The sequence below is a fragment of the Raphanus sativus genome, chromosome 2 (assembly GCF_000801105.2).
Source record: "Raphanus sativus cultivar WK10039 chromosome 2, ASM80110v3, whole genome shotgun sequence".
Classification (NCBI taxonomy): domain Eukaryota; kingdom Viridiplantae; phylum Streptophyta; class Magnoliopsida; order Brassicales; family Brassicaceae; genus Raphanus; species Raphanus sativus.
In genome coordinates this window covers 34,548,631-34,573,454 of record NC_079512.1, presented here as the reverse complement: position 1 = coordinate 34,573,454, position 24,824 = coordinate 34,548,631, and the positions used below count along the sequence as shown (strand labels likewise).

At 40.8% G+C, this 24,824-nt stretch overlaps 7 protein-coding genes and 1 non-coding gene across 8 annotated transcripts; 4 read left to right on the top strand and 4 right to left on the bottom strand.

Annotated features, from left to right (window-relative positions):
- Positions 1–27: 27 nt before the first annotated feature.
- LOC130508080 (uncharacterized) lies at positions 28–3,058 on the bottom strand. The gene is made up of 11 exons (XM_057003289.1): positions 2,597–3,058; positions 2,170–2,265; positions 1,990–2,093; positions 1,762–1,901; positions 1,566–1,664; positions 1,266–1,477; positions 1,070–1,175; positions 878–975; positions 519–779; positions 341–424; positions 28–264 (listed from the first exon to the last, which is right to left on the bottom strand). Exons 1-11 carry the CDS (start codon positions 2,684–2,686, stop codon positions 253–255), a joined length of 1,302 nt encoding a protein of 433 aa, XP_056859269.1. The 5' UTR covers positions 2,687–3,058; the 3' UTR covers positions 28–252.
- Positions 3,059–3,292: 234 nt separating this feature from the next.
- Positions 3,293–4,553, top strand: LOC130508079 (60S ribosomal protein L14-2). The gene is made up of 5 exons (XM_057003288.1): positions 3,293–3,414; positions 3,533–3,634; positions 3,924–4,053; positions 4,136–4,248; positions 4,346–4,553. The coding sequence occupies exons 1-5, from the start codon at positions 3,412–3,414 to the stop codon at positions 4,400–4,402; spliced, it is 405 nt and encodes a 134-aa protein (XP_056859268.1). The 5' UTR covers positions 3,293–3,411; the 3' UTR covers positions 4,403–4,553.
- A 646-nt stretch (positions 4,554–5,199) lies between these two features.
- On the top strand, positions 5,200–9,078 carry LOC130508075 (microtubule-associated protein TORTIFOLIA1-like). The gene is made up of 4 exons (XM_057003284.1): positions 5,200–6,084; positions 6,527–6,718; positions 7,087–8,592; positions 8,688–9,078. Exons 1-4 carry the CDS (start codon positions 5,374–5,376, stop codon positions 8,883–8,885), a joined length of 2,607 nt encoding a protein of 868 aa, XP_056859264.1. The 5' UTR covers positions 5,200–5,373; the 3' UTR covers positions 8,886–9,078.
- Positions 9,079–9,181: 103 nt separating this feature from the next.
- TRNAM-CAU (transfer RNA methionine (anticodon CAU)) lies at positions 9,182–9,253 on the bottom strand. Its single transcript has one exon. It is a non-coding gene; the product is annotated as a tRNA-Met (tRNA).
- A 17-nt stretch (positions 9,254–9,270) lies between these two features.
- On the top strand, positions 9,271–10,960 carry LOC130508078 (vacuolar protein sorting-associated protein 22 homolog 1). The gene is made up of 7 exons (XM_057003287.1): positions 9,271–9,428; positions 9,534–9,644; positions 9,787–9,922; positions 10,111–10,265; positions 10,369–10,476; positions 10,558–10,647; positions 10,742–10,960. Exons 1-7 carry the CDS (start codon positions 9,378–9,380, stop codon positions 10,841–10,843), a joined length of 753 nt encoding a protein of 250 aa, XP_056859267.1. The 5' UTR covers positions 9,271–9,377; the 3' UTR covers positions 10,844–10,960.
- On the bottom strand, positions 10,844–11,950 carry LOC130508077 (fatty acid desaturase 4, chloroplastic-like). The gene has a single exon (XM_057003286.1). It carries the CDS (start codon positions 11,900–11,902, stop codon positions 11,015–11,017), a length of 888 nt encoding a protein of 295 aa, XP_056859266.1. The 5' UTR covers positions 11,903–11,950; the 3' UTR covers positions 10,844–11,014.
- A 235-nt stretch (positions 11,951–12,185) lies between these two features.
- On the top strand, positions 12,186–14,800 carry LOC130508076 (uncharacterized). Its single transcript, XM_057003285.1, has 7 exons — positions 12,186–12,559; positions 12,916–13,056; positions 13,141–13,506; positions 13,601–13,846; positions 13,976–14,068; positions 14,141–14,341; positions 14,425–14,800. Exons 1-7 carry the CDS (start codon positions 12,251–12,253, stop codon positions 14,638–14,640), a joined length of 1,572 nt encoding a protein of 523 aa, XP_056859265.1. The 5' UTR covers positions 12,186–12,250; the 3' UTR covers positions 14,641–14,800.
- Positions 14,801–14,814: 14 nt separating this feature from the next.
- LOC108842147 (uncharacterized) lies at positions 14,815–24,763 on the bottom strand. Its single transcript, XM_018614973.2, has 14 exons — positions 24,635–24,763; positions 23,370–24,426; positions 22,587–23,271; positions 21,717–22,212; positions 21,380–21,528; positions 17,988–21,245; positions 17,666–17,878; positions 17,236–17,439; positions 16,940–17,143; positions 16,624–16,770; positions 16,106–16,534; positions 15,609–16,005; positions 15,246–15,333; positions 14,815–15,161 (listed from the first exon to the last, which is right to left on the bottom strand). Exons 2-14 carry the CDS (start codon positions 24,422–24,424, stop codon positions 14,954–14,956), a joined length of 7,533 nt encoding a protein of 2,510 aa, XP_018470475.2. The 5' UTR covers positions 24,425–24,426; positions 24,635–24,763; the 3' UTR covers positions 14,815–14,953.
- Between the last annotated feature and the right edge of the window lie 61 nt (positions 24,764–24,824).

Sequence of the window (24,824 nt, the reverse complement as noted above, 5' to 3'; positions counted from 1 at the left end):
ATATTTTCGTCTTTGTATAACAGAAAATGAGTATTATGAACTTAAGAACAGTCTCTTTCCTTTTTAAATTTCCCCTTCGGTAAATACATACAAAAAAAAAACATCTTGTTGTTCATATATATAAATGCAAAATCAAATTTTATGAACAGCTTACAAATATGTTTTTTTTTCCTTGTGTATGTGTTTGTGTGTGTAGTAAGGCTCAATTTCCACCCAGGTTTAAGCAGGGAGAATCATGAATGTTTGCCAGTGCTATTTCTTAGCCTGCAATAAGAGAGAACACAACATAAGATAGACTTCCAGGCAGAGAGACACAAACAGACAGAAACTTAGAAGTAACCTTTCTGAGATATCTCTTGTGTATCTTTATAGCTCCAGAACATGTTTTCTTGGCATCCAAGTTTCCACTCATGTCGTTGAGTATCTAAGAGCATCATCATCATAAGTAACTGGGATGAGGAATGTGATTCACCAGAATAAAAGAAAAGTTAAAAGAGACGAATAATCTATGTTTTAACCTTAACGACGTCATCAAGTCCACGTGCTTCAGTCATGAGCTTATAACTCTTGTCTTTCAAGACACTGGCCACTAGAAAAACAGATATAGGCAAAGGACCTTCCGCGCTTTTGCCTCCATTCCTCATGTTTTGCCTCTCGTACTTTCCGCATTGGCTCATCGACTTTGGTTTACCATTGGACACTTCGGGTTTCTCAGTCCCGCATTGATGCGCCTCGTACACGTGAAAGAGATCAGGGTCGTACTCAAGAGCCCACATCATCTATGGGAATAGGTTTGTCATTGAGCATCAGTTCAAGAATGTAGAAGAAAAATTATATCCTTATAAGAGAGAGAGTGAGAGACAAGAATCATCGTTACCTCCCAAAGGTACAAAGAGTCACAAAACGAGAATTCTCTTCTGAACTGAACCATTAGCATCCGAATGGCGAAGAGATAGTCACCTCCCCCTAGTTTATCTTCATTTCACAAGAACCAGAGCAGTGGTTAACAGATGAGTATGTTACACATAGAGAGGCAAAGAAGCTGTAGTAGCAGTAGTAGTAGTTATACCTAGATGTTGGTGAAGCTTTGGGTCAATAGTCTGAGTAATTGAAGACAAATGAGTAAGTTGAGCTTCAACTCCAACAGATCTCCCCGTGCACCGGAAGTTTCCTCGCTTTTCATTTCGAAAAAACATAAACGTTTACTACCATAATACCAAACACGAAAAAGATACATTGAAAGTATGGTTAAAGGTAACAAGTACCAATCGACGCATTAATCTCTCAAAACAAAAGAATGAATCAGCTTCGTCTTCAAGAAGCACAATCATTGGAGAACAAAGATCACTCATTCCTTGACAGTAACCGACATCTTGGTCTATCCAAGCATAAACAGAGAGAATATCCCAAAGCTTGGACATATTCTCCTTTTTCTCATAAAATTCCAAAGACCTGTCTGTACGGTTCACATCAAGACCTGACAAAATACAAAAATTAAACAACTTAAACGAACCGGTGGAGGAGATAGATGAAGCCACACATGATAACAATAAAGTCACACTAACCAATCTGGTGAAGTGATAGGAGCCATTGGATAACTTTCTTATCAAGAGGTCCACGACTTGTGAGCTTTTTAAAGAAAACTGAACCATTTGAGTTTGTACCTGAGAGAAGAAGCACATTAATTACTATTAGAAAAAAACTTAAGGTAATGGAAAAAGAAAAGGGAAGAGATGATATTTTCTTCTTTTTTTTTTGTACCTAAGTTGATTTCTTGAATAACAAGAGGATCAAGGTTAGGTTGGCCATTTTCAGTAACTACAGGTGCTGTAATGAAACTTCCACTTCCAATCACAGGAAACATTTTCTTACACTCTTCTTTCCAAGAAGCATACTGCTTTCTGAAAGGAGATATCAACGCATTAGTTAAAGCAAACGTAGCAGCAAAGATTGGTAAACATATAAAAAAAGGACAAGATAATCTTTTACCTTCTGCGTTGTCGGATTTGCTCTCTTTCGTCGAAAGTACTAGATGGGTCATAACAGCCAAGTAAGAACTCCCATACTTCGCCTCTAATTGATGGATGGATTCCCTACAAATCAATTAATTGTCGAAGAGATTAAAAGCAAAAGTCTAGGCCAAAAAAGAGTTTTGAGAAAATGACATACCCCTCTCCGGATTCGTCTTAGAGTCTTGCCAATATCGAGAGTCCCGTCTTGGACAAATGCAGCCTGCCATTTTCTTACACTTAGAGTTTTGCCTGGCTGCACCACAGAACATCACAAAAATGATCGGTCAGAAACTTTCAGTGGCTCTTAACATCAAACACATGTTGCCAAACTCCTTTTCTGAATTATATTTCACGAAATATAGGGCAAACAAGTCCATGCCTTTCTCTAAAACACACAAATCAGCGAAGCTGAAAAATATCAAATGAGATCAAAGTATAGATCTGAGAGCCTTAAAAACAGCTCCTAAGATCAATGTGTCCCTCATTAGGAGAGATCATTGCATTCCAGACAAGATCAATAAGCAATGAATCTGGATTATATATATATGTTAATCAACATTTTTGTCAAGGATGAAGAATGTAACCTTGATTTTGAATCTAGTCTTGGCGACATCTGTGCACTCAGGACGAACTTGGTAATAAGAATCCACCGGCTCAGCTGCACCTCCCCACATCTCCAACCCCAAATTATACACCGCAAATTTTTACCCGGGAAAAAAAATTAACAGAAACCACCAATACACTGGACCGGGATCCCCTCAAAAACTCGATCGACAACAATCAATGAAGAAATATTGTCGGTTTTTTTTTCTTTTTGAAGAAAAAAAAAGATCGGGAATTGAAGGGGGGTGACCCAGTGAATTGGAGTCGAAAAAGACAGAAACTTTTGTTATTTGGGTTTCTTTAGTTTTTTTTTCTGTCTCTTTTTTTCTTTGTTTGGTCGTCGCTTTTAATAAGTATCTTCCTCTTGCCTGATAAAGATGACCTGGTCTCATTAGTCATGACAGTTAGTCGGAGTTTCGATTTTTGCTGTCACCCCCTCCTTTTTTTACATCTGTAACCGAATCATAGTTCCGTGAATATTAATAAATCGTTGACTTTTGTAACGTTCTGTCGCAGAATGATCGATGAAATGATTATCAACGAAATGTATGTAAAAGCATATAGAAGGCAAAGAGCCAGCCAGGCTCAACGACGTCGTTTTACTATTAGGCTTTTAAGTTATTGAATTTGAACCATTATATGGGCCTGTTAAGTATTTATTTGATAACTACGGCCCAAAACGGAAAACCCTAAAGAACTTTAGGTTTAGGTTTAAATAGTCTCTTCAGCAAGAGGTAAGACGCCTTCAGCTGCTCTTGCTCTCCTCAACTTTTTGCTTCTAACCTTCTAAGCGAAAATGGTGAGATTTACATTTTGTGATTTCTTTGTTCTCGATATTTATTGTAGACAAGTGTTTAGGTTGTCTTCAGTCAAGTGGTTGTGACTGAGATTTTCATGTGTTGTTTGTGATCGTTTAGGTGTTCAAGAGGTACGTGGAGATCGGGAGAGTTGCACTTGTTAACTACGGAAAAGACCATGGAAAGCTCGTCGTCATCGTCGACGTCGTTGACCAGAACAGGGTATGTTTAATTTTTCTTTTATTCAGACGTAATGTCAGTGTTAGCTTACCTCTTGTTGTAATGTTGAACTAGCTGAACATTTTGGTTGTGAACGAAAGTTGCCTTTCCCTAGATTAGTTTCATCTATAGGTGGGTTTATTATCTAAATGATTTGCTGATAATAACTGCTATAAAGCCATTACCTACCTTGATGACTCTTGACTTGGTGTTATAAACTTTTGTCTATATTGTGAATTTTAGTTTCATTATACTGTTCTTATTGAGTCCTTGTTTTGTACTTGGCGTTTAGGCTTTGGTTGACGCCCCAGACATGGAGAGGATCCAGATGAACTTCAAGAGGTTGTCTCTCACCGATATCGTGATTGAGATCAACAGAGTCCCAAAGAAGAAGGCTTTGATCGAGGCCATGGAGAAGGCTGGTGAGTTGTGATGCTGTGTTTAATGTGTAAAGTTGAGTTTTTTTTATTTTTGTTCCCATCTAATCCGTGAAAGTGTTTGTAGACGTGAAGAACAAGTGGGAGAAGAGCTCATGGGGTAGGAAGCTTATCGTTCAGAAGCGTAGGGCTAGCCTCAATGATTTTGACAGGTTCAAGATCATGTTGGCCAAAATCAAGGTCAGTTTGTGTGTTAATTTGTTGGAAATTCTATGACTGTGTTGGTGCCTTGTGCGTAACTAAAGTGTTAATATGGCTTTGGTGCTTTGTTTTGCAGAAAGCTGGCGTTGTCAGGCAAGAGCTTGCAAAACTCAAGAAGGAGATCACTGCTTGATCAAATTGAGTATTTATCTGCGTGTCTTTTTTTCTTTTTGTATTTTGGATTGGCAATTAGTGTTTTTGGAAATCTCAGCTTCATTATCTACACTGTTGTCGGATCTTAATTCCAAGTTTAAAACCTTCGAAATATTTAGTTTGTTATTTCATATTTAGCTCTCATTACCAAAGTTCCATTTGCTTTCTTATTGCTTTCTTTTACGTCTTCAATCTCCTTGTTTAAGCTTATAATACTTGGGAGAAACAAAGCTGATGCGAGTAAACACGATAGAGTATTATTTTGGATGGATTCAAAGTAATAATTGAACATTCATTAGAGAACTCTTTTATATATATATGTTTTGGATATAACTTCATTGGAAAACTCGTGTGTTGGATTAGTGAATCCGAGCATATGTGTCTGTCATAGTGAACCTAACTCGATGCTGTTGTAGAAGAGTGTTCAGTTTTGGACATGTTTAAAAGGTGATCGATCATAGGCCAAGTCATATGGTTGGTGGAGCTACAGAAAGATTGTTAAGAACATCGGAAAGATCTTTGCGGTATAGAGTTGGAGCTTTTCAGGAAACGAATGCAGTCGGAAGGACTGTTTTTCTGATCCAAGACTTTGATAGAAAAAGGATGAGCATTAGTCCCAAAAAAAATAAAATGAAAAAGGATGAGCACATGATGGTCTCCAAGGTTAGCAGAGAAAACATATATAAACCTGTTGGGCCTTATTCGCTATGGGCCTAAAGTGCCAAGCCCAAATTTTCGCAACAAAACAATATTCCAGCACTGGAATAAGTAACTATTTTAAATCTTAAAATTTGAAAAAAAAAAAAAGTTTGAGAAAGCTTGAAGATTGAGCGACTCATTTCCTAATCCCAGTCTTAACCATCGTTACTCTCTCCACTGTGACACAGATCTCGTCTTCCTTCTCCAAATCGCCTCTCTTATTCTCCTCTCCTCTCATCAGCATTCTCAGAAATGAGCACACCCACGACGTCCGCGAAGCCAACAAGACCAGCAAGGTCATCAAGCGCAACATCTTCTAGGTCATCCTCCAATCCCAATCCCAGTTCCCTCACTTCGTTCCAAGCCATGGTGGAGCAGAAGCAGAAGATCCTCACCTCGATCTCCAAACTCGCCGATCGAGACACCTACCAGATCGCCGTCGAAGATCTCGAGAAAACGATCCAATCCCTCACCCCCGAAACCCTACCCATGTTCCTCAACTGCCTCTACGACTCCTGCTCCGATCCCAAACCCTCCGTCAAGAAGGAGTGCCTCCACCTCCTCTCCTACGTCTGCAGCCTCCACTCCGACTCCACCGCCGCGCATCTCACCCGGATCATCGCGCAGGTCGTCAAGCGCCTCAAGGACTCGGATTCGGGAGTCAGGGACGCGTGTAGGGATACGATCGGGGCTCTGTCGGGGATTTATCTCAAGGGGAGAGAGGAAGGGAGCAATACGCTTGCGGTGGGGTTGTTCGTTAAGCCGTTGTTTGAGGCTATGGGTGAGCAGAATAAAGTGGTGCAATCTGGTGCGGCGGTGTGTATGGCTAGGATGGTGGAATCGGCTGCTACTCCTCCCGTTGCTTCTTTCCAGAAGCTTTGCCCTAGAATCTGCAAGCTTTTGAGTAATTCTAGTTTCTTGGCTAAAGCTTCGCTTTTGCCCGTAGTTTCGAGTCTCTCTCAGGTTTGCTCCGAACTACTTGATATCCTTGTTACAATAGGCTCTGTGTTTAATGTGGTGAATGCAAGAATATGTTGAATGTTGAACTTAGTGAAATTCTTGAGGAGAAAAGTATTAGTCAGCATGTTGGAAGCTTAGTTGAGATAGATACTGAATCAGTATCTTATAGTTTAGGGTTGAGTTTTATGTTGCAGTTCTTAAATAGATGTTCTTGAGATTAAGTATGTATGTATATCCATTCTATGACCTGACCTCGCTGTTTAAGGTTTAGTCTTAATCCGACAATTTTTCTTCTAGGTATCGCTGAAGTTTTTTTTTTTTCATTTCGGTTAACTAGATTAAGAGAAATTTTGAGTACTTATTTCTGGTACTTCGTTGCTAGTAGATTCAATGGTTTAACTTGTCTATGAAAAAGAGTAGTAACAGAGCAATAACTCTGGTTCAGGTTGGAGCTATTGCGCCTCAGAGCTTAGAGTCATTGCTAGAAAGTATCCATGACTGCCTTGGAAGTACAGATTGGGTAACACGAAAGGCTGCGGCTGAGACCTTGACCGCATTGGCATCACATTCTAGCAGTTTGCTAAAGGACAGAACAGATTCCACTCTTGCGGCGCTTGAGACCTGTCGGTTTGACAAGGTAGCTACGTTCTCTTTCTCCAAGTAAATTCAGTTCCACTATGACCGTGTTTAAAACATCGTAAGCTCAGTAATTGTTTGTAAAATAATGTCATATGTGATATGTCATAACCAGCTCAGGCATATCAATTGGTAGTTGATGGTTCTTGTTGGCTTTCCTCATCATTTGATTTCTCACCGAGCCTCTTTCTTTATTTATTTACTATGATCTGCATTATCTTAAGTTTCAGTTATCTATCACTTTCCTTTCACTAGTGAGCGTTGTAATTGGGGAATGTTTTGTGAAATGCTACATTCATGGAAAGTGTATTAGCTAGGTTATGTGGTGATCTTCTCAAAACAATTTAATAATGGTATTTTATTGGACAGATTAAACCTGTCAGGGAAAGTGTGACAGAGGCCCTACAATTATGGAAAAAGATTTCTGGAAAATCTGTAGATGGTGCTCCAGACGAGTCAAAGAGTTCATCTGGTGAGCAGCTTGGTTCAGAGAAGAACGGGGATAAAAGGTCTAATCTATCTGATCTAATGAAAAAGGAGGCATCCGATGGTTCAATACTCTCACCTGATTCTGCTTCTAAGGCAAAAGGAGGTCTTCCTGAAAAAGCAGCAGTCATGTTGAAGAAGAAAGCACCTGCGTTAAGTGACAAAGAGTTTAATCCTGAATTTTTCCAAAGACTAGAAAGAAGGCAGTCCGTGGAAGTAGTAGTTCCTCGTAGATGTAAAAATGAAGATGAGGAAGAATCAGGACTCGATGATCTCAATGCCATGGGATCTTCAAATCGCTTCAAGAACATCCAATCAAATGATCATGGATTTCCAGAGTCTGCGAGTGATAAACAGGTAAAAGGTAGGTCTGATGGGAACATATCACAGGCAGGGACATCTGCTGATGATAAGGCTGGTGTTGTAAATGGAAAACAGGCAGCCGGAAACGCTGCTATCACCGATACTGATAATCATTCTGAAGGATCTTTTACAAGTAACAGAGGAAATTGGACAGCGATCCAGAGGCAGTTATTGCAGCTGGAGAGACAACAGACTAACCTTATGAACATGCTCCAGGAGTTTATTGGTGGTTCACATGACAGTATGGTGACCTTAGAGGGCAGGGTAAGGGGTTTAGAGAGGATTGTTGAAGACATGGCAAGAGATCTTTCAATATCATCAGGTCGTAGGGGTAATCCCACAGCTGGATTTGGCAAATATAATAGCTTTGCAAACTACTCCACTGGAAAATACAATGGCCGAGGTCCAGGAGAGAGAGGCTCACAACCTGATGGAGCGATGAGGGGCAGGATGTGGGGTTCTGACATGCCGGATGACTGGTTCATGCATCAACATGGTGCTTCCAGAAACGGACAAAACGGGCCAAGAAGATCACCCCGGTCGGAACAATATCAGAATGAGCACATGGGAAATGGCAGGAGAGGTTGGGATAATAAAGCAGCTGGGACTATTAGATATGGTGAAGGTCCCTCAGCAAGAAGTGTGTGGCAAGCATCAAAGGATGAAGCTACACTTGAAGCTATTAGAGTAGCCGGCGAGGATGGTGCAGTCACTCGTCCGACCCGAGTTGCGGCTGTCCCTGAAGCTGAAGCCATGGGAGATGAAGAAGGCGAAGGGCAGGAACGTGACCCGATATGGAGTTCATGGAGTAATGCAATGCACTCACTCCGTGTTGGTGACATTGATTCTGCTTACGCAGAAGTCCTTTGCGCCGGTGACCAGCACTTGATCATCAAACTGATGGACAAGACAGGGCCTTCTCTTGACCAGATGTCAAATGAAATTGCAAACGAAGCTCTTAATTTCATCGCCCAGTTTCTCCTTGATCACAATCTCTACGACATCTGCCTATCTTGGATTCAACAGGTATATCTTCTTTAGAGGACATTAAGTTCCAAGAATCAGATGATGTTTTGATCTTAACATGTGTTTGTCTCTCTCTGTTGTTTTGCCATTTGAAGTTGCTGGAATTGGTTTTACAAGACGGTGCAGACACATTTGGAGTTCCAATGGAACTGAAGAGTGATATCTTGTTCAACTTACAAGACGCATGTTCAACCATGGACCCGCCTGAAGACTGGGAAGGTCCAGCGCCGGAAGAGCTGGTGATGCAGCTGGCTTCAGTTTGGGAAATCGATCTGCAACAATTCGACAAGTAAACTTGAGTTTGTGAGAGATTTTGTCTTTGTCTGTTTCTCTTCCATTAAAAGTTTTCGTAAGCAAATGTCTTTATGTCTGTAAAAGATACAATATTGTTGGATCAGAGCTTGGCTTTAGTACCGTTGTTCATACATAAACATAAGACGTAATCATGTGGTCTCTCTATTTCATAATTTCAATGTCGTTTTAAAAGGTGTTTTGAGATAATGAGAACGGTTGGAAATATAATTATTTAAAGAAACGTAAAGCGAGAGTCGAGCGGGTGTGAATATAAAAAAAAATTATGTTATAGGTTTATCAGAGCCAGGTTTCGATCCTGGGACCTGTGGGTTATGGGCCCACCACGCTTCCGCTGCGCCACTCTGATTGTTGAAATCCAAAGAAACTAAAAAGTAAATGACCAGTAGCTATGTCGTCTTCTCCAATTCCCTTTAGTCGGGAACCATAATTCCCCAATCGGAGAATTGTGAAGATCAAAGAAACAGGGAAAGATGCGGCGACGACCAGGAATCGGAGGGCTACAAAAGGCAGCTGCTGCTCGGGTTTTGCTTCTAAACTAGATTTGTATATTTTGTATTCTAACAATCCGTACCTTCTGTTGATTGTTTTTTTGGCTATGATCTCAAAAAAAAAAAAAAATCAAACAGGATCAGTACCGGTTATTAGGAGAGAATGTGGCCAAGTTACGAACTGATATGATGAAAGAACAGCTTGCCACGTTCAAGTCCCAGCTTGAAGAGTTCGCTCGTAAACACAAGGTCCAATTTTTTTTTTATTTTTTTGTAGAAGTTTTATGTATTTGTTTGGTTCTCTGCTATTACATAAGTAAACATGATCTGTTGGATTAGTGTGGTTAGTTTCACTGTAAAGAAGCTTTTTTTTTTGCCTTTTTGGTTGCAGAATGACATTCGTAAAAATCCAGCCTTTAGAGCTCAGTTCCATGAGATGTGTGCTAAAGTTGGTGTGGATCCACTAGCTTCAAACAAGGGCTTCTGGGCTGAGCTCCTGGGAATTGGTGACTTCTACTATGAACTTGGTATGTTTGGTCTCTTACCTGACATGTTTTTCTTTTACTTCCAGAGAAGATAGGCTTATATTAATTGTGCTACGTCTTGTTAAGTCCATGTTTGGAAAGGGAACGTAAACACTGGCATATGTATAGTTCTTTTTCTTACTTGGAATCGCCACATGTATCTGAAAAGTAGTGTAAATTTGATCAAACAGGAGTTCAGATTATTGAAGTTTGCATGCTTACAAGATCACTCAATGGAGGTTTGATCAGCTTGCAAGAGCTTTGCAGTCATCTTCGTCAGAGAAGGAAAAAAGACCGTGAAGCTGTCACCGAAGACGATTGTCTTCGAGCTATTAGCAAGCTAAAGGTACTATCTGACTTGCCTTTTTTCTTTTCTTTTCAGATTCTCAACATAAAAAAGGAAAATTTGAACTGTTTCTTGCTCTGCTATGTTGGGCTTTTCTCCTTAGGTTTTGGGAAGTGGATTTGAAGTAATCACAATTGGCAAGAAAAAGCTTGTCCGTTCAGTCCCCACCGAGCTCAACAAAGACCATAACCAAATCTTGGAGTTGGCTCAGGTTATAATACTCTTTAAGCACATGTTTTGCATTATCTTTTAACTGAAGTGTCTCGAGGATTTATGTTGCTTTTCCCCACAGGGTCAAGGCTTTGTGACTGTGGAAGAGGTACAAAGACGGCTCTCGTGGACATCTGGTCGGGTCATAGATGCTCTCGAAACTTTGTTAGAGGTATGCATTTTCTCCAATACGGTAAACACAATGCAACCCTACCAACCAATGTGGGTCCTGAAACTTTGCAATTTTACTATTAACTTGTTTTCAGGAGGGCCTTGCAATGATCGACAATGGCAGTAAAGACGGAAAATGTCAGTACTGGTTCCCCTGTGTCTCTTCTGTCTACTCATTCGTTGGATCTGACACTTAAAACTGTTAGATGCTCTCTTTTGTACTCATGTTTTGTACTCAATACACTCACTCTGTATTGCATATAAATTACGAAAAAAATAATCTTATCAATATATTCCTTAAATTTTCTTGTACATGTATAAATAATTGTGTTTTCAAACACCGCATAGATCCACCTTGTAACTATTTGTTACGCTTGGCTGGTGGAGATGTCTGTTTCTTCTGTCCACTCAGAGTTTGGCTCGCTCCATGACCTTGGTCTCACGCCAAGCTTGAAGTACAACATCATCTCCAATGCCTCAAAGGCCTTGCTTTCATCCAAAACCTTGTTCCAAGCCCCACTCACAATGCAGTAATTGTTGTTATACGGTGCTCTGTGATGTTCCCCGTGCTCTTTCCTCGAAACAAGCACCCCTACGTCCTGCAAGGCCACCACGAGAGGCGGAAGCTTGCTCTTGGTTCCGTGAGCCCAAGCATGGAACTGCTGGCTGAACATTATGCAGAACGCAAACGTGCTCACGAAGCCGTGAGCCACAGGGTCGTCAAACGCAAGGTCTAGCGGAAGCACCGTGAAGGTTATGACTCGTGCAAGAGCGTGTAGATTGTTGGCGAATTGTCTTTTTGTGATTGTCCAAGGCCACTTGTGGTGACCTTGAAACGCTTCGATTTGGGCTCCTACTAGTGGCGTTGACTCGTCACCGTAGTTATCGATAGCCCAGTGGTAGACACCAGAGCCAAGATCAGCCAAGACGTACCCTGCATAACCGGCTAAAGCTGGTTCAAGCCAGAGATGAGAGCCAACCCCTCCAGTGATAGACTTAGCTAAAGAGACCACCAAGGTGGTGCAACCAGCTGCAACCCATAAGCGGTGACTCCATGTAGACTGCAGAGTTGGGTCGTTGGAAAGAGGACTCACAAAACGTTTCTCAACCACAAGCTTCTCACGGTTAGTCTGAGGCTTGGTGGTGGTAGTAGCAGAGCACGTGACACGAACATGGAGAAGTGAAGGACGTTGGGTTCTTGAGATGTTGTTGGTGATGGGTCTTAGAGGGTACTTGGTTTGAAATGACACAGCCATTGAAAGAGATGTCCTATTTTTTTCAAACCAGTAAACGAAATATAAAGAGGAAGAGATTAGGCTATTAGTTATGTTGTGGTGCACGTAAGAGATGCGTGGGGCTATAGTGATCACTAGAGATGACCAGTTGCGAAAACTTATAGAAACATTTCAAAATTCGGCTTCTTAGTTTATAAATTCACGAACTTAGACCTAACATTTTAAAAATAGATATTACACCCCCTTCCAATTTCATTACACGTATTCGAAGAATATACTCGAATAAATACGTTAAACCAAGTCTCTCATTAAGAGTTTGCGAGTTCGACACGGAAAGTGAGACACTTGACTCACGGCGTTAATCAAACAATGGCGGTTTCGTCTTCTGCTCCGGCCATCATCTTCGCCGTTACCGTACTGATGCTTCTCACTGTTTCGTCTGTGAAATTACCATTTCACCCTCGGGATCTTCTCCCGCTCTTGCCCAGACAACTCTCCTGGCCGCTTCTCAACTCTCTCAGCTCCGCCGTGGACCTCCTCCCCACTTACATCGGCGCGGCTTCTATTAAAAACGACGCCGTTGAGTGGAAAGGTGCTTGCTTTTATGAGAATAAGGCTTGGTTGGAGCTCAATAACAAGTCCGGCTCCGAGTTCGGCGGCGGAACACTTCACATTAAGGTTGACGAAATTAATGAATTTTTATTTTTATTTTTTTGCATGTTTTTTTTCAATGGTTTGATTTTTGAGGGAATATGTTCAAGTTGTTGTACGTGGGGTTAGCTTGTTAATTGATTTTTACTTCATTTGGCTTTGTTTCTATATTTGTATATGAACATGTGAAACAAATGTTCAAGGATCACTATATAGAGGGCTTATTGGTTAGGCCGATGACTAGACCGTACGCCTAAACCGATTCTAAAATAAATTGTTCTAGAAAAATCGTTATATGATTATGTCCCTCCGTTTAGACTGATTGTGGAACTGTTTTTGATTGATGTTAAGGTTGATTCAAGCTATTACGTGTTTTTGTTCAGGTGGACAAGGCACATAGTTGGACTTGCATGGATATATATGTCTTTGTGACACCATACCGTGTGACATGGGATTGGTACTTCATTTCAAGAGAGCACACCATGGAGTTCAATGAGTGGGAAGGAAAAGCTGAGTATGAATATGTAAGCCCAAGCTGCTCTTTTTTTTGTATTTTCTTCAGTTTTAGTATTCATATGTCTAATGGATGATTCTCAAATTTTGATCAGGTTAAGCAGAAAGGAGTTTCGATATTCCTCATGGAAGCAGGGATGGTGGGAACTCTGAGAGCGCTGTGGGATGTCTTCCCTCTCTTTACCAATACCGGTTGGGGGGAGAATTCTAATATAGCGTTTCTTGAGAAGCATATGGGTGCTAATTTCTATGCTCGCCCTCAGCCTTGGGTTACTAACATCACTACCGATGAAATCCACTCTGGAGACTTGCTAGCTATCTCAAAGATCCGTGGGCGGTGGGGTGGTTTTGAGACCCTTGAGAAGTGGGTAAGCGGAGCTTATGCTGGCCACACTGCTGTCTGTTTGAGGGATTCTGATGGGAAACTCTGGGTTGGTGAATCCGGGAATGAAAATGAGAAGGTAACACTTTGAAATGCTTGATTTGAATTCGTTTGCACATCCTTGACATGACATGTTCATATTTTATACTAATGATTCTTTTTGGGGGTCATAGGGAGAAGATGTGATAGCGGTATTGCCATGGGAAGAGTGGTGGGAGTTCGAACAAACCAAGGATGACGCAAATCCTCATATTGCATTGCTACCGCTGCATCCTGATTATCGAGCCAGGTTTAATGTTACAGCTGCATGGGAATATGCTCGCAGCATGGATGGTAAACCGTATGGCTATCACAACTTGATTTTTAGCTGGATCGATACCATCAGCGGGAACTACCCACCTCCTCTGGATGCTCATCTTGTAGGTTTTGCTCATCTCTTAAGCTTCAGTTTTGTCTCTTTCTTCGTTCTCTCATTAAACAAAACCTTTGTTGAGGTTAATGACTGCCTTGCTCTGTATCTTCTTTGCTTTTGTTTGATATGTCTCCAGGTTGCTTCTGTCATGACAGTTTGGAGCAAAATCCAGCCTGATTATGCTGCTAATATGTGGAATGAAGCTCTGAACAAGCGACTCGGGACTGAGGTATTAGCTTCGACTCCACATTCTTCTTTGTTATCATCTTATCGTTTTATTTAAGATGTTGTGAAATGGCAGGGTCTTGATCTTCCTGATGTACTCGTGGAGGTCGAAAAGCGTGGATCCTCTTTTGACGAGCTGCTAGCAGTTCCTGAACGAGATGATTGGATATATAGCGATGGGAAATCAACTTCTTGTATTGCTTTCATCCTCGAAATGTATAAAGAAGGTGGCTTGTTTGATCCAATCTCTAGTTCCATCCAAGTCACTGAATTCACGGTAAGAGAACTACCCTATGCATGATCTAGAAGATACCTCTACACACACACACATACTGAACAGGTGAATCAATTTTTTTGCAGATCAAAGATGCTTACATGCTCAAGTTTTTCGAGAACAATGCAAGCCGTTTGCCCAGATGGTGCAACGACAACGACGATGTAAAGCTACCGTACTGTCAAATACTTGGGAAATACAGAATGGAGCTTCCCGGTTACAACACTATGGAGCCATACCCGCATATGAACGAGCACTGCCCGTCTCTGCCTCCTAAGTACCACAGACCAAAGAACTGCTAGAACCAACATATAAACTGTTTTGTCTGTTTGTTAGGTATGACTTTCGTCTAGTGATCCACGAATCACGTGAAGGTCTCTTCAGATACATTAGAAATCACTTGGATTCAAAGTAAATAAGATTATGTATACATTTGTGTATAAAATAGTTCAGACGTTTATCTTTCGTGGGGTCACTAGGAGAAAATTAGCTGGGAGCTTTTATCATTGATACTAGGCAACAAAACTTGACAATTGTTCACACGTGTCAATCAATAACTTATGTCACTGATAATTGATAAAGCAAAACTGGTTGATTTTTGATAGAACAGAATAACTAGGTCTCGACTAAACCTCTTTCCCAATCAAATACACTAGCCATGTCAAAACTTTTATGAAGCGACACCTTTTGAGATTCCCCTGGCTTTACTCTAAGCATATCAGTGAACATCAGCAGAAGGTGTTGGCATGCATGACATTCATCGATCTTTTGCAGATCTGTGGCCGGTTCAGATGAAGGATCCTTCCATGCTTGATGATAAGACCTGCGGATAAGAAACAATGTTCAAGGTTTGGAATGATTTAACAAAGTTTTACAAAATGACTGAACAATAGAGGAATCGTTTTACCATCTCCAGTCTGGTGTAGCCTCGGGAGGACTGCTTATTCTAGAACAAAGAGATTTGATGAGCTTGTCATCGCCATCAGACTCTGAACCTATGAAGAATAGCAAAATTTCAACTTACAAACATGTTGAGTGGCAGAAACACGTGAGCATATTGGGACATAAACAGATGTAGCTTAACACCTAAGAATCAATATATCAAATACTATAGTTTCAGCAGATATCTCTAACCAACTGAAATTCATGCATCAACCTTAATTTCAAATATCAACACCCAAAACTACTTCAATCCAGAATTCATTCCCATTCGGAGTCCAGTAATTCCTAGAACAAGAGGAGTTATATTAGTTGGTGAAAAGCAGCGTACCTGCATTTTCAAGGCCATTACGAAGACGCATGGAAGAAAGTGCACATACAACAGAAGAAAGAACACTGTAGTTTGTAGACAAAAGCTGTTGGAGGTGTACGATTACTTCCCCTATTATGTGCTCGGACTCTGTCTCGCTACCTTCGAGATTCCTCGTCTTAAAGTATTCTAACAATGTTAACAAATTTTCTGGCTTTGTTTTACTCAAGACTGTCGGGTCCGAATTACTAGCCTCAGAATAAAGCTTCCCAAGAATCACAGAAGCACACAGCCAACGGAGAAACTTTGCTACCATACTCTCCTCTTGAGACTCACTTGGTATAGATCCCTTTCTAAGGTCACTCTTCAAGGCTGTAGAGGTTCCCCACAATAGAAACCTTCTCAGCTTGTCTACGTCCTGAAAAGTTATCGTATGATACAAAAACTTTTGAACTGTTCAAATCAAATTGGAGGGAATACTCAATAAGTCAGAGAAAGAGAGAGAGGGAGGAAGATACCATGCATAAAAGTTCAAACGACGGGGTGCTCGTTAATATAGTATCAAGCCCACGCTCTGCAATAGCTTCGACTTGAGGAGAATGGCAGTTAGTAACAGCCTCAAAGAGTTGGAATAATCCATCGATACTGATGGTGAAATGTGGCTGGTACATTTTTCGTAGTTTCTGTGATATCTTTTGTGTAGCAGACAGTACCTGCAGAATTAAATCAACCAAAGTACTATTTTCTTGTACTGAAACCAGTCCACCTCCCAAAAGTCTGCATAAACGCGATGAGATTTCCATTAGCCCTTCGAGGGGAAATGAAACTTGGTTGTTGTGGTCGGACTCTACTATGGATTTCTGACCACATTCTCCATAGGACCCTCTTATCTCTTCCTCTTGCAACCATTCTGTGACGCTTCTGGAGGCCAGAGCATCAGTTATAACCTGATAAAGCAATATCACAAAGAAATTCAATTAACGAAAAACAACATTCTATAGTACTAATAGCATTAATGGAGTGATATTGTACATACATTCAAGACAACCACCAAGCGAAAATCGTCGTCTTTAATGGGCTTTGTAGTAAACATTGAGATAAGTGATGAACACCATGAAAACAGACCACAATTTTGAACTAGATGTCTGGCCATCTTATTGAATTTGGCTGACTTCCCCACAACCTGAAAAAAGTGAAAGAATAAAGATTTTGTCGCGTTGGGTTGTGCGCCCAAAGTTGAAAAAAGATACCACATAGATATGTTTCAGAATTAGTCCTATATTAAGTTAGGAGAAAGGAACTGTATAATGCAAAATTAACACGAAGTGACAATTAAGAAAAGAAAGTATCACCTGAAGGATTAGTCCTTTAGTTTCATCATCAGCAAGAGGAGTTGAGGAAAAACTCATCATATCCTGAAGGATGGAGTTTCCAATGTAGAGTTTAGCATCCTCATCTGATTTCAAGCCCATGCACACTAGGCGAAGTTCCCAAAGCCTTTGTGATCTGAAGTTAAATGCACTGCTCCACAAAAATTCATGAAACAAAGGTATTCCCTAACAAAGAGAAAAAGCAAAAAACAGTTTCAGTGCTCTGGCAAAGTGCGAATGATAAAGACGGAATGTTATAGTTTTCAGAGAATAAGTACCCTCAGATTCAGTGAAGGTGAGCTCTTCAACAGTTTTTTTATGGGAACATAATGTTCGTGAGAAGAATTCAACAATATCAGAGATGCCTCAGCGGCAAAAACAGCAGAAACAGTTGGGATTCTTTGCCATGGTTCCTCGACTCCATTTTTCAGACACAGCAGCAGAAGCCTAACCCACTTTACTTGCTTATTCCTTGTACAACTCTACATCAAAAAGTTTTTGTTTTAAAAAGAAGCAATTGGTACCAACAAAATAAAAAACTTTGCTAGCCAGCAGTTGCAATTACAAATCATTTCTCATATTATGTACAGTTTAAATTACTAAAAGTACCAATTACTAGAGAAATGATAACACCTAGAGATTCCGAGAACATCAGTACAGTTAAAACAGGCAAGCATACAGATAAGTTAAACATAAGATAACTATTACCTCAAGAACATCCATAAACATCTTAAGAGTGTCATAGGCCGATTTTCTAATCCCAAGATCTGCTGAAGACATGCTCACAAATGCAACTGCAAGCAAGCCTAAACTGGCGAATTCCAAGGGTTCAATATATCCCACGGACAGTGAATGTATTGAGAATCGCAGGATGAAAGCCGGATCATATCGTTCAATGTCTTCAACTACAGGTGAGAATTCCTACACAGGGACGATGGATTAGTTTGAAAGATGTTTGAACATGTAACGGATAACTGAATAAAAATTAAAGACAGGTACGGATAGCTGAATAAAAATTAAAGACAGGTACCTCGCTTATTGGATCATCATATAGGCAAGAGTTATCCGAGACCTCTGCGCTCCGTTGATAAGGAAAATACAAAACAGTCAGTGCACATAATTTGGGATCAACACAAAGATTCTCTTTGAAAAGTCTCAGGCGGAGATCTTCCACTAAATCATCTTCGCCACCGTCAGATGCATCCTGAGAGAGACGCAGTCCCTCTCTCATTTTCAAGGCCGCTTTACCCCACAAATAACCTGTTTCAGAAACATCTAGCGTCTGTTCGTCATCAATTAACTCGATATCACGTATCAGCCTGTAGAGCTCTATGTCGATTTCGCTTAGAGTTGCACCATAAGAACACAAAAGAAGAAAGTGGAGTTCTTTCAGAATGATTCCTGAATCTTTTCCACATTTGGAGAGCAGCACTCGGAGAATTTTGACAATTTCCAACTGCTTCACATAGTCAGGTGCTTGGAGACGACAACTTCCAGCTCCGACAGAACTTGGACTTGGGATGATAAGATGTTTTAGAATGCTGGAGATAGGCCTAAATAATTCACCAGTGTGTGAGGATGACAGAGAACTGATAGTCGGTGTAAACTGAGAGTGAGATATTAGCAGTTGTATATATGGTGCATACGAGTACTTTCCTCTAGACAATAAGGAGAAAATTTTCCTCAGTATCTTCAATGTCCTCCAGTCCTCAAATCTGTACAGAAGAACCGACTTCATCAGTCCCTCCAGGAAAGGAAGGGAATCCAGGTGAACAAGTTCCTCGCACATGTGTTCCAAAAACTGTAGAATATTTCTCAGCATGAAGTTTTCAAGACTTTTGCACAGCAACCTACATTTGTCTTTTTTCCTGTCGGAATTCCCTTTAAAAAACCCATCTGATCTCTTGACAACACATTGCCACCTACCAACTAAGTAATTCAGTAACGGCGTGAATAAACTCTCTTCGTTGGATCCCATCTTTGATGAACTTTCCTTCACACAAGTATCTGCTTGGCGTTTGAAATTGCTACACGCAGGAAACAAACAGATCCTTGAGAGTTCGACTTTGGCGACTTCGCGGATGGCAACATTGAACATACAGTCTACTGACTCAACGTCCACTTCCTTTATTTCATAATCCAACATCTCTTTGCCAGCACTAGTGTGAGGAGACAGGGACTGGAATACCTTTAAGAGATCTTCTCTTTTAGTTGAACTTTCAGTCCAGGCGAAATGATCCTGAAACATACGCACTGCCTTCCCAAGAAGACTCCCCTTAAACATAGTGTCGATATCCTCAGTCGTAGACAGAAGATTCTCCTCATATTTCTCTTCAAAGATGCACCCAGAAGAAAACTTCGGCCACTGTAGAAAACCATTTACTAGTATATTTGAATAAAATGCAGTTATATCCAAAAATCTACTACACGGCTTCTTGGGTTTAGCAAAAACTGGTGACAGATACGATAGCACAGCAGGCAGAAGCATTATGAACTGATCATCAGTAAGCGCAGAGTCACCCTGTAGCTTACTATAGAAGAAGTGTCCAAAGACTGACCGATGCAAGGGACTGGTCTCCACAAGATAAAACAATATCTTGGCTCTGGTCATGCTTGTCTGGTTAATGCAATGGATAACCAAGTCTTCAGGGGTTCTACCAACAATCTGTGAGATAATCACAGTCAACAGGTGAGCACTACTATGCTGATTATGTTTCCCCCTGAAAATGCCACCCCCAACTTTAAGCAAACAATTATCTGCCGAAACCAAACCAAAAGAGGTAGAAAACCTGCATGCCAGGCTATAGACTTCCTCAAGGAGGTTACTGTCATAATTCTTTTCTTCTAAATCCCACAGCAAATCATATATCCTTCTCTTAGCAGCCGTCTGCTGTGAATACAATGCAAGCATTTCGAAAGCCCCGCCAGCAATATCCAATCCCAAACTGACAATCTTACTCAAATTTGGGCTTGCCAATTCTACCACATCAATCAGCATGGAACGAGCAAGATTTAAAAGTTTAAAAGGTGATATAAATCTCAACAAAGCATGAATTACTTGTGATGGTTGTAGAAGCGGCGCGTAACTTTGAGCACCAACACAAAGCTCCAACTTGCCTCTGAATTCCAAGAGAAGAGTTTCGACGAAGCTTTTAAAAGCCACGATTGACTTATTTTCCCTGAGTTTCCCTTTCTGCACCATGTGTCTCTCATCAAACAAAAAATGCTCACAAGTAGAAGCGAATAGATCAAGGATGTGCTGGTCTATTTCACTAAGAACTGTCCTGCCCGTTGCCAGCGATGTTTCTGAAAGAATCTCAATATTCTGCACTAGAGGTAATGTGCCACAATCCAACGGACTCTCCAACAGTGCCGTCGCAACTGGGTGGCAAAAAACAGTCTCGGCCACTTGATGCTTCCACTTTGCAAAAGGAGCAATCACTTTATCTGAAGAGGGTTCACGCTCAGATATTTGGGAGAACAAGTGCTTCAGGAGACGTAAGCAGACCTCAGAGAGTTGACAGAGTACGGGAGCTGGTTGAACCTTGTAAGATGAACGTATATGGTAGAGATGGAAGAGTATCAATTTGATAGATTCAAAACTATCACTTTTCGGATGCGAAACTTTTAGCAGCAGTAACTCTAATATTCTTGGTAACCAAGATATATCCATGCTTTTAATTGCGGTAAGCAATTCGGGAAAAGGAAGCTGCTCTAAGAAAGTAGAGAAGGCAGGAGATTCAGTATCGCAAACGTCCATCTTACTTTTGATTTCTTCAGTAATGGATGAGTGGTCATCAAAACCAGTCTCACTATATACTGCTCTTGACCCACTAAGTTCTGAACCTCGCATAAGTAAGTCCGGCGATAGCTTTGAAAGGTCCCCGAGGAAGTTTTCTTCTAGAAAGGCGATCGCCTGTAAGATTGAGAATGAAGTTCCGTAGAGAGTCCAAGAAATAGCCATCACAGAATCAAAATTCTTCAGAATCGATTCAGGTCTCGCACATATCAACGCAGAAGAGAACGACTGAACAATTCCAGCAATTTCATCCGGAGAACTACTTCTCACCAGCCCTTTTATCTCATCAAGAGTATCTGCAAAAGAAGCATCGGCAAGTCGACCTATTGTCCTTCTGGAATGCAAGATGAAGGGTTTTTGGTCTGACAAAGATTGTGAGAAAACCAGCAACGCTCTCAATGGCCACCATTCACATAAAGAATCCTTAGATCCATCAACCACCTCAGACAAAACTGACTCGACCAAACATGAGAGTGGTCTGGAATCTACCTACAATAATCAATATAGAGAAAAGGTATTGGTATCTTAACGGTGTAAACTAGAATATAAATATATTGCATGGTAAAGGCTATATATATATATATATATTATATATATATATATATCTGCAGATGTATATTTACCTGAGTTTGCAAAAGATATTTCAGTGTGGTGCAAACGTAAAGAGATATTTCTGACTTCTCCGGTAAAGTAAGGCTTTTAGATACAGTTAGTAACTTCACACACTTCTGCAGTACACAAACAATGAGGGGGCTGAAACCAATTGATACACCTGCAACCAACACATAAAGATAGACAATAAATAAATTCGTCTAGATTTATCACAGGTCTACACATAGAAAATAGAAATCAATAACCTACAAATATTTACAGAAAACAAGGTAGATAAACAAACAGTGGATCAACAAATTAGACATCTCAGATGCAAACCATTGATATTGAAGGCAGTAATACCTATACCTTTTAAATGGGACAGGCTACTTCTGATAGTATCCCAGTACTTGAACATATTCTTTCCAACTGTCCTAACTGCATCATATAAAAAGGAGATGACAACTGCTGACGTGCTCTGTACAGCCTCCTGAACCTTAAGTGGTCCTTTGGTCTTTCCAGAACCTTGTAGGAACCGAAACCACGCACCAATTTCCTTTGGATTTTTGTCAAAAGCACCAGTGCTGCTCATAGCTACCAGTGCTAAATTGTATGCTAGATCCTTCACCTCGCCGTCTGATGAGAAAAGAAACAAATTCACGAATACATCCAACTGCATGTACATATGTTGCGGCATTCTAGTAGGAATGCTCTCGCTTTGGGACCTTGGCGTCCAGCTGATGTACTCATTTAGAAAAGACAAGACAGCTCTCTGCAATTCAGCTGGCAACCATGAAGAACGTTGATTAGGCAGAAATTTCATGAAGACATCAAACGATCCTTCAAGCACATTAGGCACAGTACGCTGCAAAAATGAAAAACATGTAGCTTAAAACCTGAGCTCATCAGATACATAGAGGAACGTCTAAGCTACCAGTCTATTATTAATGCATATACATCTTAACAATCACAAACTAAACGATATCAAACTGAAAAAGTAACTTGAAATTTGAACAGATCTGAATAAGCAAAGCAAGACCATTTCCTGTTCTCTAGCTGTCAACTGGACAAACCACTTCTACAACTCAAAAATTAAACTCGCTTGCAAGAACTTCAAAACTAAACTTTGACACAGAGGATCCAAAGGACAGTACAAAACAATAAGACACCTATCATCATTTAAATATCATTAAGCAAGAGTAAACAAAATTTTGTAAAAAATGTGAAAAGTCAACATACCACATAAATTCTCAGAACATCCATAATCTTTATGCGCAAGTACATCTCTGCTTCTTCGACTGAATCAACAGGCTCGGAACAACGCTCTGAAGCCCAAATTTCTGAAACATTCTGAAGATATTCATTTCCATCTGTCATATGAGCATCCACAGGATCCTCTGCCAAACCTACCCCACCAATGACGATATCACCATCCACTTCGTCCAAAACATCCTTCTCAGATCTCTTAATGCGTTTTTCTCTACCTACTACTCCACTCTTCAACTCTGCTTTTCTCTTCAAAGACGGCTTTTGAATTCCACTAGCATCGCTCTGAGACTTCAGTTCAGTCAACAACACCTGTGAATCTGGAAAAAAGCTTCTCACCTCGCCCATGACATCCCGCTCAAGATAAGCCTGAATTTGCTCAGAGCAGCTACGAGAAGCAGTAATAAACGAATCCCAGAGCAGAAGCGTCTCGGAGAGGAATCTCAGGGTCCCATGTTTCACAAAAAATTTAGGGCAAAGCATCCCTCTGGTGATCAACAACCGGCTAAATGGTCGAGGGCATATACATTTCATGATAGTCTGAACTTCTGAACCACCTGAAGGAGGTGTAGAGCGTTGATCTGGACTGAGAAACTCAAACGAAAATGAATTTCTTACTGAAGATACCAAATCTGCTGCCAAGGAAACAGAAGAAACCCTGCAATAACTTCAGTTAGTATGCAAAAAGAACGAAAAAAGCAACAAAAAAAAATGAAGCACTCAAAAACGAAGCACTAAAAAAAATGAAGCACTAACCAGGATGGTGATGCAAAATTTTCCACACTGTATGGAAACTCTTCAAAGAAAGCTGAAGCTAAAGACGGTCTACCCCTCACAATCGCTAGAAGCAAATCCCTGTGATAAACAATTTCTGTTGCTCTCAATTTCTTCATGAACATTAGCAGTCTTTCTAAATTACCAGTCAACTTTCTCGTTCCATCTGGCATCAATCCGTTACACGGGTCTGTACAAACTTTAACAAGAACATCATGAGCCAACTCACTCACAGTCCCACCATCCTCTCTTGCTGAAATGCTCGCTAGCTGCTCAAGTGTAGCAATTCCAAAAAGAACACTCCTTAGACTGGGAAGAATCATTGATTCTTCAACAAGGATCTTGTTACTCAATGTAGACAAGACATACGCCACAGTGTCGTCATCGTCATCATCGTGTTTCCCAAGGCCTCGTAGGACTTTCGAATACATTTCCTTCTGCTGCAAAACATCGCTTAACAATCTGGGATTCCCAACTTCGAGGAACGATACTGCAAACACAACACAAGCCCTCCTCGTCGCGTTACCAGCCCCTCCTCTCGTTTTATACTCGGCCAGTCTCGCGTAACCCTTGAAATCAAACTTCCCAGCTATCTCTGACGCCAGGCGTGGGCCGCGTCTAACCATCGAATTCAACAGTCCAAGCGCAGCGTTCTGCTGTTTACTCTCTTTGCTATTTAACTCCTTGCAAACCTCATCCATTTTATCTTCGATAAGCAACAAACAGAACCGGTCAAGAGCTGTTCCAATATCAGTCGATCTACCTCTCCCCTCTGGATGACTCAAAACCGTGTGGATAAGCGAGAATATATAGCGTAGTCCTTGCTTCCCATGTCGAATCCTCCACGCCTCTAGAAGCTCAGCGAACTCGGGTGACTTGTGGAAATATAAACGCAACAAATCGCCGCCGGTTTCTCCTTTTAGTAACTTGACAAACTCCTTTGCAGCATCAGAGCATAGCTTAATCTCTTCTGAGCAAAGCTTATGCAACAGTTCCCTGAGCTTAGCTTCGTGTGACGGTCCAAAAGCCATCACCATTCCTGAAACAAAAAAAAAAAGGTGATTTAATCAGAAAGTAAACTACTTTGGCACTAGCTCGCAACTAGCCAAGATAATTGCAGCTATTTAAAGACTAAACTTTTTTTTGTTAAGCAAAACAAAACAAAGTTCAAAACTTTTATTTTTTTTGATTTTGGTCGCAGAATTCAAACAGAATTTGCTAAAGCAGAGCTCAACGTCTTAACGTACCTTGTTCTTCTTCAATTTTCTGATTTTGATTCCGTAATGTCTGAAAGGTGGAAGGGGTTTAGGGTTTAAAACGAGAAGATTCCGGCAGACGAGTTACAGATGAAAGTAGGGTTTTTAAACCTCAAAAAACCGATCCCGACCGGTCAAAAGTTTCGGTTATTAGAACTCGTATTGAACCGGGTTGTTTCAG